At 60.0% G+C, this 15,852-nt stretch overlaps 1 protein-coding gene across 1 annotated transcript; it reads right to left on the bottom strand.

The window, feature by feature from the left end:
* Window positions 1-324: 324 nt before the first annotated feature.
* Window positions 325-11,738, bottom strand: LOC144948975 (vascular endothelial growth factor A-like). Its single transcript, XM_078878756.1, has 7 exons — window positions 11,533-11,738; window positions 9,902-9,944; window positions 7,989-8,185; window positions 7,663-7,739; window positions 7,380-7,412; window positions 1,003-1,137; window positions 325-596 (listed from the first exon to the last, which is right to left on the bottom strand). Exons 1-7 carry the CDS (start codon window positions 11,620-11,622, stop codon window positions 575-577), a joined length of 597 nt encoding a protein of 198 aa, XP_078734882.1. The 5' UTR covers window positions 11,623-11,738; the 3' UTR covers window positions 325-574.
* Between the last annotated feature and the right edge of the window lie 4,114 nt (window positions 11,739-15,852).

Below are 15,852 nucleotides of genomic sequence, written 5' to 3'. Positions count from 1 at the left end.
GTGGGGGGCGGGGGTCCTCTCCAGTGGGGGGGGGGCCGTGCAGCTCCCGCTTCCTCCACCCACTCCGCAGTGCCACCATGGAGAGACCCCCCCCCCGCCTCCTCTCTTGCCAGCAGCCCCCCACCTCGGGTACCACGACACAGCGAGCCCGCCGGGGGGTGGGCAGGGAGGGCAGGGAGGGCAGGGTGGGCAGCGCTGGGAGAGCAGCTCTGGGAGAGCAGCTCTGAGGAGGGCTGTCGTCGAAGGGCAGCACTGCGGATGCTCAGATCGCAGCCCGAGGCGGGCAGCGCTGGATGGGTGGTGCTGGATGGGCGGTGCTGGGAGGGCAGCGTTGTGGATACTTTGTGGGAAGCGCTGGGAGGGCAGCGCTGGGAGGGCAGCGCTGGGAGGGCAGCCCGAGGAGGGCAGCGCTGGGAGGGCAGCGCTGGGAGGGCAGCGCTGGGAGGGCAGCCCGAGGAGGGCAGCGCTGGGAGGGCAGCGCCAGGTGGCGGTGTCGCGTCCACCACCATCATCACCGCGTCCACCACCATCATCACCGCGTCCACCACCATCATCACCGCGTCCACCACCATCATCACCGCCTCGGCCGCTCGCATCTTCTCAGCAGCACGCGGGGGACACACACGGCACGCAGCGACACAGAGAGCGTGACGTCACCACGACACCACCACAACACAACAACAACACCACGACACCACCACGACAACCACCAACTGACTGTAGCTGGGGAAGAGAGGGGTGGAGGCGCACGGTGTGACTCCAGCCAGCGGAGGGGGGGGAGGGAGGGGAGAAAGGGGGGGGAGGGAGGGGAGAAAGGGGGGGAGGGAGGCGAGGGAGGGAGGGGAGGAATGGAGGGGGAGGGGGGCGAGGGAGGGGAGAAAGGGGGGAGGGAGGGGAGAAAGGGGGGCGAGGGAGGGAGGGGAGGGAGAGAGGGGGCGAGGGAGGGGGCTAGGGAGGGAGGGAGGGGGGGGTAGGTGGGCACTGGGGGTGGGGGCCGCCCACCTGCACGTGTGGAGGTTGAGCTCCTGTCCGCGCTGGCGGCATCGCTCGCGCGAGAACTTGCAGGAGCACGCGCACGACGCGGCGTCCTGCACGAACAGGTGGCGGCGGCGCTCCGAGCACGGCCGGCACACGAGGCTGCACGTCGTCAACATCGTCGTCAACATCTCCATCATCGTCAACATCTCCATCATCGTCAACGTCAACATCGTCGTCAACATCGTCACCATCGTCGTCATCGGCACCATCAGCATCACCACCAACATCATTCTCCCTGATCCCCCGATGCTAATGTAGTGGTGGTGCGGACGCGCGCCCGCAGTGAGAGATCACGGGGCGGCGCGGGGTGCGTGGTTGGGCACGCGATGTAGGCGTGGTGTTGACGCGCGCGCCGGGAGTGAGAGATTACGGGGCGGCGCGGGGTGCGTGGTTGTGCGCGCTGACACAAGGTGGGAAAGAGGATCGTGGGCAGCGCGCAGTGATTGGTCAACTGGGGTGGGTGCTCTCAGCGACGTCCGCATGAAGGACTATAAAGGGGGACGCGCGGGAGCACTCGGGGAGTTGTTAACCAGTCGAAGACCGAAGACGGAGTTCAGAGGTAGGCCCTGAGACCCCTAGTCCCGCTGTCCTTGTGAGGGCTGGGGCCCTGTGTGGCTCGGAGGCGAGACTGTGGGACCCGTGGTCTGACGTCCCTGTGGACCGAGACTGTGGGACCCAGAGTCGAGACGGACACCCCGGCTGGGTGTGTTCCGAGAGGCTACGGGGCGTAAGAGCCCGTGTGGGTGTAGCCGGGGGAACCCTGTGGGTTAAGGCTGGAGTTAGCCACCCGTGTAATATAAGTTGGTGTTAATAAAAGAGTGTGCTACCCGTAAGGTCGTCTCCCGCCAAGTTCCTACATTACAACTGGCGTCAGAAGTAAACCTGTCTTCAAAAGGATGGATACTAGGAAGACTACCCGTACCCACGAGCGAGATCGGGAAGACGACGGCGTACCAGAGACACCAACCTCGGAAGGAGAGGACGAGGAGTTGCCGCCGATGCAGCACTTCGCGGCGATGGCCGACGCTCCGCTCGCCTCCGACACCAGCCTACAGGATGCACACTCCCGCCTGGCGGAGTTGCTGCTCGCCGCCGCTTCAATTTTGGCGGAAATCACCGTTTCAGCAGGCGGAAGGACGACTACGAGGTTGGAGGAGGGAGCGCGGCCGGAGGGATCCCGCCAGAATGCGCTTCGCGCCGAAAGTTTTGAAATTGGCGCCATTTTTGAGGGTCCACCATCGGTTGGCGGGAAGCGTGGACACCACGTGGTCGGAGACCTCCACTCTGCACAGCCCGCGTCATCGGCGCGCGCCAGAGCTCTCCACCATGCGCCTGCCGACGGAGCCGACATTTTCGTCAACCACAGCGGCGCGCGGGAAAAGCATTCCTCGGAGGACGACGACCAGGTCTTCCAGCAACGACTGCCCGCGCTGACGGCGTTCAAGCTAACCCCGGCAAGTCGCGGCACCCCACACGCTCGGTCCACATACACGGCACACTCGGGTCGCCGCTTCGCGGTGGGGGGACCGCGTATGGGTACCGGGGATTCGGTTCGGCGAGGGGGGTTCGTACACGGCCCGAAAGCAGTCGAATGGTCCGAATTGGCCCACAGAATAGTGGCTGCGTCGGCCGGGTCGTCCGTGGTAACGGGTTTTATTGACGGGGTTGAGGTCCGGGTGCTGGTGGACACGGGTGCGTCAGCCACTATCATTTCGGACCTTATTTATAACATCCTTCCCGTCCAATGTCGACCCCTTTTGCCGGTGGACGTACCATTTTACGCGGCGAACGGGGGATCCTTGGGAATCATCGGACAGATTCGGGCGACTGTTTGTATTGGCGATATCAAATTGGCGGGTCCTATTTTTGTATCATCATCTCTGGCAGTTCCTTGTTTACTGGGTACGGACTTTCTGGCTAAAATGCCCATCAAAATTCTCATCGATCAGGCCTGCATTGAGCTTCCATCGGGACGGCGGGTTGCATTTTTGACGAGTCCTACAAAAATACACACGGTTTGTGCGACGGTTCAGGCGCTGGCAACTCAGACTGTACGGGTACCCCCGGGATCGCAAATGTTGGTACCCCTTCGATTGAGGAAACCCCTCGGGGTGGATGCGGCGGGACAGGGTGTTCTGTTGGGGCCGTCAAACAGAGCTGTTGGGGGCCTCGACTTAGCGGTAGCTCAGACCATGGTGCGGGCGGACAGTGAGCCGTTCGTTATGGTTCTGAATACGGGGTCGCGGCCAGCCGTAATTACACAGGGCACGGTGCTGGCTCACGCGGCGCCGCTACCCGTCGATGAACAGCTCGTTGCACACGCGGATTCGGGCCTCGATACGCATCCTCCATTTGAGGAGGGGACAGAGTGGTTGGACTCGTTGTGTGCTGGGTCTGGTAACTTGTCTAGTGTGCAGTTGGGAGCGTTGAGGGGCTTGCTACTCGAATTCGCTGACGTGTTTAGCAGACACAAGTACGATATTGGCTGCACAGACCTGTTGCGCCACCACATAGCGACGGGTGACACGGCCCCTATTCGGCAGAATCCCTTCCGGCTCAGCCCAGCCGAGAAGGAGCATGTGCAGTCGGCTGTTAATGACATGTTGGCGGCCGACATCATTTCGCCCTCTTCCACTCCGTGGGGTGCTCCCATCGTCCTTGTTAAAAAACAGGATGGGTCCTTGCGGTTCTGTGTGGATTTCCGCCGCCTAAACAAAATCTCAATGGCCGACGCGTATTCACTCCCCAGGATGGATGAGTCGCTGGATGCCTTGGCGGGAGCACAGTTTTTTTCGACGCTTGACCTGCTTTCGGGATTTTGGCAATTGCCCCTCGATGACGAATCGAAACCAAAGACCGCTTTCCGGACACCAGGAGGCCTATTTGAATTCAATCGATTGCCCATGGGCTTACATTCCGCTCCCGCCACGTTCCAGAGGCTCATGGAATTGGTTTTGTCAGGACTCCAATGGGACACCTGTTTGATTTACCTCGATGATATCATCGTTTTCAGCCGGACTTTCGAGGAGCACCTCCAGCGACTGAGAGCGGTGTTCCTCAGGATGCGTTCCGCTAAATTAAAATTTAAACCGGCGAAATGTTACCTGCTTCGGGAATCAGTCAGGTACTTGGGGCATATCGTTGGCCGTTCAGGGATCTCTACAGACCCTGCTAAGACGCACTGCGTCAGCTCATGGCCAACGCCAACCTCAGTCACTGAAGTCCGCAGCTTCATAGGATTCGCCTCCTACTACCGCCGTTTTGTCGAACATTTTGCCACCATAGCCAGGCCCCTGCACGCTTTGACGGCTAGAGGAGTAAGGTTTCACTGGGGGCAGGAAAAGGAGGCTGCGTTCTGCCGTCATTTTACTGTTCGTACGGACCACGCGGCTCTCCAATACGCTATGCGGGTGGCGCAACCCTCCGGCCAATTGTCCTGATGGCTGGAGGTCCTCCAAGACTACCAATTCACGACGATTTACCGTAAGGGATTGCGGCACTCGAATGCGGATGCCTTGTCGCGATTGCCGCCCCGCTCGGAATGCACATGTCTTCTGGGATCGGCGCGGTGTAAACCCCCTGTCGCCGTCCCCGCGGAAGTTTTGCTCGCCGCCACTGACGCCCCGGGGGTCGACGCGCCCGCCGCTCCCACGGGGAGGGACTCGTTACTAGCGTTGCCTCTTATCGAGTGGGGCCGTCTCCAAATGGCCGACAGCTCCCTACTCACGCTGCGTCGGAAGGCTGACGCTCCCGGGGGGGGGGAGACGCGGGTCGGTTCCTGGGTGGTCAGACAGGGCCTCCTGATGAAGTGGGACAACATGTCTTGGCGTCATGTGCTCGTTGTGCCGTTTGCTATGCGGGGTAGGGTCGTTCTGGCTGCTCACGAACGACTCATGCATTTGGGATTTCACAAAACGCTCGCCCTACTCCAACGGGACTATTATTGGCCGGGTATGGGCAATGACGTGGCAAACATCCTCAAGGGATGTGTGGGGTGCGCCCAAAGGAAACCGCCACCAATAGCGGCTAATCCACCGCTAAAATCCATTCAGGTTTCGCGCACAAACGAACTGGTTGCGCTCGACATCTTGGGGCCCTTTCCCGCTACACCTAGGGGTAATAAGTACCTGCTGGTTGGCGTAGAATACTTCACCCGATGGCCCATGGCATGGCCACTCGCCAACCAGTCGGCTGCGGCAGTGGCGGACGCCTTTATCCAGGGCTATGTTTTGGACAAAGGCGCCCCCGAACGCTTGCTGATGGACCAAGGGAAGAATTTTTCGAGCGTTTTGTTGCACGAGGTGTGCGACCTGTTGGGTACAAAGAAAGTGCGTACCTCCCCGTACCACCCGCAGACTGATGGAATGGTTGAACGTCTGAACAGGACGATTACTTCTATGCTGTGCCAACAGGTTTGCAACGATCAGGTTGATTGGTACTTACAGGTACCTGGGGTACTCGCGGCCTATCGAATGGCCCCTCATGCGGCGACGGGGTTTTCCCCATTTTTTCTCATGTATAGGCGGGAGGCCGATCCGGCCATGGATGTCCAACTGGGGATTTCCCAGCCACGTGCAAAATCTAAATTGGCCGACCACATCAAATTTAATATCGCCAAACTGGCTGAAGCGCGAGAGGCTGCGAGATTGAATTCGAGGTCTCGCCAGATCGCTAACGAAAGATTGCATGAACGAAAGGTGTATACGCACGATTGGAAACCAGGCGATAAGGCCTGGCTGCACTGTCCACATGCACCGTTGGCTACGTCCCCTAAATTGTTGAGACCATGGAGGGGACCGGTGGAAATTGTGCGTGTTGCACGACCCCAGAGTATCCAGATTAAATGGGAAAAACGCCGTTGGTACGTACACCCCTCCCGGCTGAAACCCTTCGCGGCACCGCATGGCCTCCCTTTGTGCCGTAACGACCGAGCGTGTGATGTGGCCGTCGACTCGGGGAGGGATGTGTCGCAGGCTGATCCTCACGTGTCTCCACCTGACCCACTCCCAGGTGTCTCGGACCTGACGGCTGTTGACCGTCGGGAACCGGAACCCCGCGGCACGCGCGGATCTCCGATGCCTGTCCCGTGCCTTCCTGGACTGCCGGCACCACCGGACGGTCAACCGTGTCTGGTGCCGTACGACGGACCGGCCAGGCGGACTCGTGCTAAGACACAACACTTTTCATGAAAAAAAAAAAACGAGCTCGCCGCCGCGTTCCCCTTCTGCCCGGTGTAATGTCCCGTTCAAGGGGCGCTCGGAAATGAAGGGACGCTGCACGAGTCATTTTTTTGCATACACATTTATTGTTGTCGCCCGCCGCGTTGTACATATTGTTCTTGTTGTGTTGTGTTGTTGTTGTTGTTGCTTGTGTTACGAGACACACACGGGGGGGGGTAATAAGATTTTTTTTATAGCAGCCGGGTCGGCTGCGAGCTATGTGGAAGGGGGTGATGTAGTGGTGGTGCGGACGCGCGCCCGCAGTGAGAGATCACGGGGCGGCGCGGGGTGCGTGGTTGGGCACGCGATGTAGGCGTGGTGTTGACGCGCGCGCCGGGAGTGAGAGATTACGGGGCGGCGCGGGGTGCGTGGTTGTGCGCGCTGACACAAGGTGGGAAAGAGGATCGTGGGCAGCGCGCAGTGATTGGTCAACTGGGGTGGGTGCTCTCAGCGACGTCCGCATGAAGGACTATAAAGGGGGACGCGCGGGAGCACTCGGAGAGTTGTTAACCAGTCGAAGACCGAAGACGGAGTTCAGAGGTAGGCCCTAAGACCCCTAGTCCCGCTGTCCTTGTGAGGGCCGGGGCCCTGTGTGGCTCGGAGGCGAGACTGTGGGACCCGTGGTCTGACGTCCCTGTGGACCGAGACTGTGGGACCCAGAGTCGTGACGGACACCCCGGCTGGGTGTGTTCCGAGAGGCTACGGGGCGTAAGAGCCCGTGTGGGTGTAGCCGGGGGGGGGGACATAGGGGGGGAGCGAGTAAATGGGGGGGGGGGGCGAGTAGGGGGGGGCGAGTAAAGGGGGGGGGGGGCGAGTAGGGGGGGGCGAGTAGGGGGGGGCGAGTAGGGGGGAGGGAGTAGGGGGGAGCGAGTAGGGGGGGTGAGTAAAGGGGGGGGGCGAGTAGGGGGGGGGCGAGTAGGGGGGGGGCGAGTCGGGGGGGCGAGTAAAGGGGGGGAGCGAGTAGGGGGGAGGGAGTAGGGGGAGGGAGTAGGGGGGGCGAGTAGGGGGGGGGCGAGTAGGGGGGGGGGCGAGTAAAGGGGGAGGAAGCAAGTAGGGGGGAGGGGAGCGAGTTGGGGGGGCGAGTAAAGGGGGGGGGGGAGCGAGTAGGGGGGGGGGGCTTACCCGGTTTGAGGTTTGAACTGCTCACTCCGCTCCCTGCACACACAGACAGGGTAACCATGGTGACGTGAACTTGTAACGCGTGGTGGGGGTGGTCACGTGATGGGGGCGGTCACGTGATAGGGGCGGTCACGTGTTGGGGATAGTCACGTGGTGGGGGTAGTAACGTGGTGGGGGCAGTCACGTAGTGGGGGCGGTCACTTAGTGGGGGTGGTCACGTGATGGGGGCGGTCACGTGATGGGGGTGGTCACGTGGTGGGGGCAGTCACGTGATGGGGGTGGTCACCTGCACTCGCACTCGCTGTGCTGCGTGAACGGGAGCTCCTGGAAGCCCCCCCCGTGGGACGGTCTGTTCTTGTACACCTGGGGGAGGGGGGAGGGGGTGAGACGTGAGCCCCCACCCCTGTATGGTGACCCTGGTGGTGGTGGTGTGTGGGCCCCACCTGTATGGTGATGGTGGTGATGGTGGTGTGTGGGCCCCACCTGTATGGTGATGGTGGTGGTGTGCGTGGTGTGTGGGCCCCACTTGTATGGTGATGGTGGTGGTGTGCGTGGTGTGTGGGCCCCACCTGTATGGTGATGGTGGTGGTGTGCGTGGTGTGTGGGCCCCACCTGTATGGTGATGGTGGTGGTGTGCGTGGGCACGCACTCGCTGCCCTCGTCATTGCAGCAGCCCGAGCAGCGCAGCAGCGGCACGCAGGCGGGCCGGAAGAAGTGCGCCACCTCGTCGGGGAACTCGCGCGACACCGGCACCATCGTCTCCATGGGGCGGCAGTAGCTGCGCTGCATCACCTCCTCGAAGCGCACCACTGCCCGCAGAGGGGAGGGGTGGGCAACTGGGGTGTGACGGCGCTCGCTCACCCAGTCACTCGCCTAGCCACTCGCCCAGTCACTCATCCACTCACCCAGTCACTCACTCAGTCACTCACCTGGTCACTCACTCACCCAGTCACTCAGTCACTCACCTGGTCACTCACTCACCCAGTCACTCACCCAGTCACTCACCTGGTCACTCACTCAGTCACTCACCCAGTCACTCACCTGGTCACTCACTCACTCATCAACTCACCCAGTCACTCACCCAGTCACTCACTCACCCAGTCACTCACCTGGTCACTCACTCATCAACTCACCCAGTCACTCACCCAGTCACTCACCTGGTCACACACTCACTCACTCATCCACTCACCCAGTCACTCACTCAGTCACTCACCTGGTCACTCACTCACCCAGTCACTCAGTCACTCACCTGGTCACTCACTCACCCAGTCACTCACCCAGTCACTCACCTGGTCACTCACCTGGTCACTCACTCAGTCACTCACCTGGTCACTCACTCATCAACTCACCCAGTCACTCACCCGGTCACTCACTCACTCATCAACTCACCCAGTCACTCACCCAGTCACTCACCCAGTCACTCACCTGGTCACTCACTCACTCATCAACTCACCCGGTCACTCACCCAGTCACTCACCTGGTCACTCACTCACTCACTCATCAACTCACCCGGTCACTCACCCAGTCACTCACCTGGTCACTCACTCATCAACTCACCCAGTCACTCACCCAGTCACTCACCCACTCACTCACTCATCAACTCACCCAGTCACTCACCCAGTCACTCACCCAGTCACTCACCCGGTCACTCACCTGGTCACTCACCTGGTCACTCACTCACTCACTCATCAACTCACCCGGTCACTCACCTGGTCACTCACTCACTCACTCATCAACTCACCCGGTCACTCACCCAGTCACTCACCTGGTCACTCACTCACTCATCAACTCACCCGGTCACTCACCTGGTCACTCACCTGATCACTCACTCACTCATCAACTCACCCAGTCACTCACTCAGTCACTCACCCAGTCACTCACCTGGTCACTCACTCACTCATCAACTCACCCAGTCACTCACCCAGTCACTCACCTGGTCACTCACCTGGTCACTCACTCACTCATCAACTCACCCGGTCACTCACCTGGTCACTCACCTGGTCACTCACTCACTCACTCATCAACTCACCCGGTCACTCACCCAGTCACTCACCTGGTCACTCACTCACTCACTCATCAACTCACCCAGTCACTCACCTGGTCACTCACCTGATCACTCACTCACTCATCAACTCACCCAGTCACTCACCCAGTCACTCACCTGGTCACTCACTCACTCACTCACTCATCAACTCACCCAGTCACTCACCCAGTCACTCACCCAGTCACTCACCTGGTCACTCACTCACTCACTCATCAACTCACCCAGTCACTCACCCAGTCACTCACCCAGTCACTCACCTGGTCACTCACTCACTCACTCACTCATCAACTCACCCGGTCACTCACCTGTCCACTTTCTAACTCGCTCACGCAGCACCGACAGGCGACCCCAGGCCACATTTTTATGGCAGGGCCAGGGTGAGAGCAGGGGCGGGGCCAGGGGTGGGGGCGGGGCCAGGGTTGGGGGCGGGGCCACGGTTGGGGGCGGGGCCTGCATGGCAGCTCTGGGTGGTGGCTCGTACCTTCACTTGAGGTCATGTAGGGACCGTTCAGAACGCTCAGCGCCTGAAAGAGAATGACCCACAACAACACAACAACCACCACAATGCCAACCACAACAATAACAGGCGATAGGGGGGTGTGGGTGAGTGGGTGGGGGGGTTGGGGGGGCAATGGGGGTGTGTGTGTTGGTGTGTATAGGTGTGTGCGTGTGTCAGTGTGTGCGTGTGTTAGTCCGGCAAAACAACCCCCTACCTCCTCGCGGTGCCGGATGGGCAACACTGCCCATTGGCCTCTCCCCTTATGGCGTCTGCGACCACCACAGTGGCTAAACAGGGGCTCTGGACGGGTGCGAGGGGCTGGTAACCCCTCCACCCGGGTGCGATCAAGGAATGGCTCCTTATTGGTCAACCACGTTACGTATGCCGATGATTTGGTAATAGCTGCTCATTCAGAAGAGGAGTTGGAGACGCTGCTGCTGAGACTGGAGCGTGCCACTAAGAGGTGGGGCCTTACCATCAGCCCTACCAAAACTAAGCACCTGCCTGGGTATTTTGTACCATCGGACACTCCACCCCCACAACTCCCAATCGGTGATGGGGCAGTAGTGGAGAGAGTGGAGAGTTTCCCATACCTGGGCAGTGTGCTTATGACCGGCTCCAGTTTAACAGCAGAGGTCTCACTCCGAATCAGTCGAGCGGCAATATCTTTTCATCGGTTGCATAACGCTGTGTGGAAGCTACCTGGTCTGTCGCTCCGTACGAAGCTTCAGGTCTTCTCGGCCAGTCATTCCCTCCCTTCTCTCCGCTTGTGAAACGTGGACCCCCCTAATGGAGCATCTTCGCCGGTTGGAAACATTTAGGCTGGCCTGCCTACGATCCATCCTGGGTTTAACCAGGCTGGATTGTGTGAGGAGCTCACAAATCCTTGAAAGATCTGGGCAAAGTCCCATCGGTGAGCTCCTCCGGCAGGCAAGGCTGCGTTGGCTGGGTCATGCAGCCCGCATGCCCAGCCACCGCATGCCTAAACAGCTTTTGTTCGGCCGGATCGAGGGGGCTAAACGGGCGCAGCACGGGCTCGAGAAGAGATGGAGTGATGTGGTACAGGAGGACGTGGAGCTGAGTGGACTTGCCGATGACTGGTACCAGCGGTGTCAAGATTGGCCTCTGTGGAGGAGGCTCGTGAAGGACGCTACTTGGCAGTTGGAGGCAGTCGCCCTCCAACAACAACGGAGGGCGGAGGAGCGACGCTCACAACAACGAGCGGAGCGCCGGGTGGCTAAAGCACAGCAAGTTGGCACAGTAGGGGGCACAGGTGGTGCATCAGCCAGTCATCTGGGTCAGTCGACCCGTGGCACCTGGGTCTGCCCCGTGACCTCCTGCCAGCGGGCGTTCAACACTTCACGTGGCCTCAATGTGCACATGGCCTGGCACAAGCGTCGTGGTGACGTCACCGCCACTTAGTGGCGAATGGCGGTTGTTGTTGTTGTGTGCTAGTGTGTGTGTCTCTGTGTGTGTGTCGGTGTGTGCTAGTGTGTGTGTGTGTCAGTGTGTGCGTCAGGTGCGTCGTGGTTGAGCGCTTTGTCTTTGGGTGGATGTGTGGGGGGGGGGGGCTGTGGGGGGGGGGGACGCGGGGGGTGAGGGGGGGGGCGCACCTGGCAGGTGACGAGGTGGAGTAGGAGGTGCAGGAGGTGGAGGAGGAGGAGGAGCCACGCGGTGGCCGAGGCGGTCGGCAGGGATCGCATGGTCGCGGCGCGGGCCCAGGTGAGCGCGCGTGTGTGTGAGTGACTGTGTGTGTATCAGTGTGTGTGAGTGACTGTGTGTGTGAGTGACTGTATGTGTGTCAGTGTGTGTCAGTATGTGTGAGTGTACGAGTGTGTGAGTGAGTGTGTGAGTGAGTGTGTAAGTGTGTGAGTGAGTGAGTGTGTGAGTGTGTGAGTGTGTCTATGTGTGAGTGTGTCACTGTGTGAGTGTGTCAGTGTGATTGACTGTGTGTGTGAAGATGCTCAGGCGCGCAGGGCTTCACCTGCAGAGACCGCCTCGACCAAGCACCTGGGAAGGACGACGATGACGAGTCAGTCGACGAGTCAGTCGCCCATCACCCCGGGCCTGGACCCGACCACGCGGCAAGCGGCCAGCCTTGGCGCGTGGAGCAAACAACAACTCCTGAAGAACTGCACTGGGGTCGTCTCATTGTCTTGCCTGAGGTCACCACGTGGCCGACAAAGACAAAGATCCCCCGCGTAGCCTTTAACAGATTGCTGGGGCAAGTGCTGTTTAGCGAGCGCCTATAAAGGTCAGGTGGCCATCACCATGCCCGGCCGCCTTTGTCTCCCCAGTGCTGATTGTTTGTACACCGCAGCAGGGACGCATTTAAGGCCGAGTCGACCTAGAGGGAGGCCCAGGAGCGGTTCGAATATTCGCGCGCTGTTATAGCGCAGGGCGCTAACCACTGCGCCACCGCTCCCCATAAACTGACGCGCGCGCTCGGGACCACGTGGTCCGATCCACGCGGGAGGCTCTCACCGCTCCTGCCTCAAGGTGAGGGGGGTGGGGGAGTGGGGGGGCCCATGTCACGTGTCCCCCCCCGTAAGTACTGACGCGCGCACACCGAGACACGCACGCGGACGCACGGCACACGAGGGGAGTCGTGTGGGCAGCTCCACTCCCGGCCGCCTTTGTCTCCCCAGTGGCGATGTTTACACGCACGGCACCCGGTACTCATTGGAGGCAGAGTCGTCCGAGTAAAGGTTCAGTGCATGTATCAGGTGTAGCCCTGTCAGCCGTTCGGCTCTTGACTCGGGTGCAACCGCAATCATCGTCGTCGTCGGTGTCGGCGAGCGGCAATCGAGCCCCGCGGCTCTGCGGGTTTCGTGGTTCGGCGTCTCGCTCACCGCTCCCGCTGCGGTGACGCGCTGTGTGAGAGGCACGCGCGCGCACGCACGCGCGCGCGCGCCTCTCACTCCGCGTCACCGCAGCTCGCGACCTTGGGCCCCGCGTTTGCAATGAACTCGGGCCCAGCGCGCGTGTGCTTGTGTGTGTGTGTGAGTGCCAGTGTGTGTGTGTGTGAGTGCCAGTGTGTGTGAGTGTGTGTGCCAGTGTGTGTGAGTGTGTGTTTGTGTGCGAGTGTGTGCGAGTGTGTTTGTGTGCGAGTGTGTGTGTGTGTGTGCGCGAGTGTGTGTGCGAGTGTGTGCGTGTTTGTGTGCCAGTGTGTGTGTGAGCGTGTGTGCGTGTGTGTTCGTGTGTGTGTGGGTGGAGTGGTGACAGTGGTGAGTGAACTGCGCTTTGAACCCGGCGACCCGGGGGTTCCATTCCCGCTCACGGTCGACGTCAGTGACGATTATCTGAACCCGTCCTGGGCCTCCCCCAGGTCGACCCAGCCTCAAATGAATACCGGGTGCGGTGTGTAAACATCGCTACTGGAGAGACAAAGGCGGTCGTGTGTCGTGCCGGCACTTGCCCCAACAGTCTGTTGAGGCTATATGGGGGAACTTAGTATTGCGTCTACATTTCACAGTGCGTGTTGTCGTGCGTCTCGGCTGACGTTCATGGCGATTATCTGAACAGGTTATGAGACGACTCTAAGTTAACTCAGCCTTAAGTGAGTACGTGGAGCCAGCCGTGTGTAAACATCATCACGCAGCGTATGCCCCCCACAGCAAATGAACATCAGTTGAGGGATAAACGTCAGGGAAGAAGAGTCAGATGGTTTCGATGACCTGTCCATGGCTAAAGTGGCCCCTCAGGATAGAGGCATCTTATTGGCTGATTTAAACACCCGAGTGGGTCACCTGGAAGGGAGGGATTTGAAGGCATGGGCCAGGTCAGCTCAATAGCAATGGTAGGAGGCTGCTTGTATTTACCAACACGCTGTTCCGGTACCGGCACATCCACCCAACATCACGGATACACGCCGGGTCCAAGCAAGAACATCTGCTGGACTACAGAGTGATGGGACACAAGATGCCAGTCTGTGTATTTTTAACCAGGACCTCCCATGGAGCTGATCTGCCAAATGACCATCAGCTTGTCATCTGTAAGACGCGCCTGCCATTCTTCCACTGCGGTGATGGGTGTCCATCTAGGACCCCATTCCATCCCACACTCGCCTGGTCTCGGCTCGCTGTCGGACGTTGCAAGAGATAATTTCCTCATCGCTTGCAGCTGGGGTTGGCATCGCCCCCCCCTCCTCCTCCTCCTTATTGCGAGGGGAAATGGGCGAGGTTCAGGACTGTGGCTCACGAAGCTGCTATGGCTGCGTTGGGTGCGCGGTCCAGACCTCCCCAGAGGCAATGGCTGACGGAGGAGGCGGCGTTCTGTCTGGAAGAATCCAGCAGGCCCTCTCGCTTCGTCTACTGCATCCCACACCTGAGAACGAGGAGGCTAACCGCAGCCTCCCCTCTGCGGTTCCGAGAGCCGTGCGATGCTGGAATGATGAGTCATGGTCACGGGTTGCTGAGGAGATGGAAACTGCCTCAGCAGTGATCACAAATCACCGTTTAACTCGATCAAAAAAGTCACTTGCAGCGCCGCGCGTCAGTTTGCACCGCACGTAAACAAGCGTGCATGCTGATAGGAGGTGCTGTTGCCATCCTTACGGGGAAGAGTGGTAATCCGATCTCTGACCCAGGGAATTTGTTTAGAGATTTCTGTGAGATATTGGGGTAGGGGAAGTCCCTCGGCTTCACAAACATCATGGGGCGACGTCGTATTGACCCTGCTGGGGTTGCCGTGCCTCAACGGTTGCAGGATGTTGGTACCCCCTGTGAGTGTCTGGCTCACGTGCCATTTGTTAGGGAAGGGTGATCCAGAGTCTGAGACCAGCATCAGCGCCGGCCAGAGACGACCTCCCACGCGAACCAGCGAGGAAGGGCGGTGATGTAGTGGAGGCTGCCCTGTGGGACACCCTTACAGCCGACGGACCACAGGACGGGTTCCGCGGGACTGGAAGGACGCCCCGGTGGTTGCACAGATTGCAACGATTGCCGGGGAATCTCCCTCGACAGAGATGAGTCAGGGAGATGATCCTCACGAGGAACACTCAGCAGCATCGTGCCGGGTCGGGCGCTGAGGAGGGAGGCTCGCTGCCGCCCAATGTGCTCTCAGACCTGCGTGCTCCTGCACTCAAGCGATGGCTCTCTGTTGGTTAACGATGTGATGTCTGCTGACGACCTGGTGATCGCTGCTCACTCTGAGACGGATGTGGAGACTCTGCGGTTGAACCTGGCAGGTGCCACGTGGAGGTGCGGCCTCTCCATCAGCACCTGCCTGGGTATTCCACGTCAAATACTCCACCCCCTCCACTCTCTGTGAGTGATGGGGCAGTTGTGGAGAGACCGGAGGAGTTCCCATACCTGGGCAGTATGCTCATGACCAGCTCCAGTTTGGTGACAGTGGTTTCACTTTCAATCAGTCGAGCGGCATTATCTTTCCATCGGCTGTGTAACGTTGCTGTGTGGAAGCTGCCTCGCTCTGTCGTTCCACACGAAGCTCCGGGTCTTCTCTGTCGTTGTGAAACGTGGACCCCCCGAATTGACCATCTGCACCAGATTGAAACATTCAGGGTGGCCTGCCTACGATCCATCCTGGGTTTAACCAGACTTCATTTTGTGCGGAGCACAGAGACCCTTGAAAGATCTGGACAAAGTCCCATCGGTGAGCTCCTCCGGCAGGCAAGGCTGCGTTGGCTGGGTCATGTAGCCCGCATGCCCAGCCACCGCATGCCTAAACAGCTTTTGTTCGGCCGGATCGAGGGGGCTAAACGGGCGCGGCACGGGCTAGAGAAGAGATGGAGTGATGTGGTACAGGAGGACGTGGAGCTGAGTGGACTTGCCGATGACTGGTACCAGCGGTGTCAAGATCGGCCTCTGTGGAGGAGGCTCGTGAAGGACGCTACTGGGCAGTTGGAGGCAGTCGCCCTCCAACAACAACGGAGGGCGGAGGAGCGACGCCCACAACAACGCGGAGAGCGCCGG

The sequence above is a fragment of the Lampetra fluviatilis genome, chromosome 52, assembly GCF_964198595.1.
Source record: "Lampetra fluviatilis chromosome 52, kcLamFluv1.1, whole genome shotgun sequence".
Classification (NCBI taxonomy): Eukaryota; Metazoa; Chordata; class Hyperoartia; order Petromyzontiformes; family Petromyzontidae; genus Lampetra; species Lampetra fluviatilis.
This window is presented reverse-complemented; position numbering and strand designations above follow the sequence as displayed.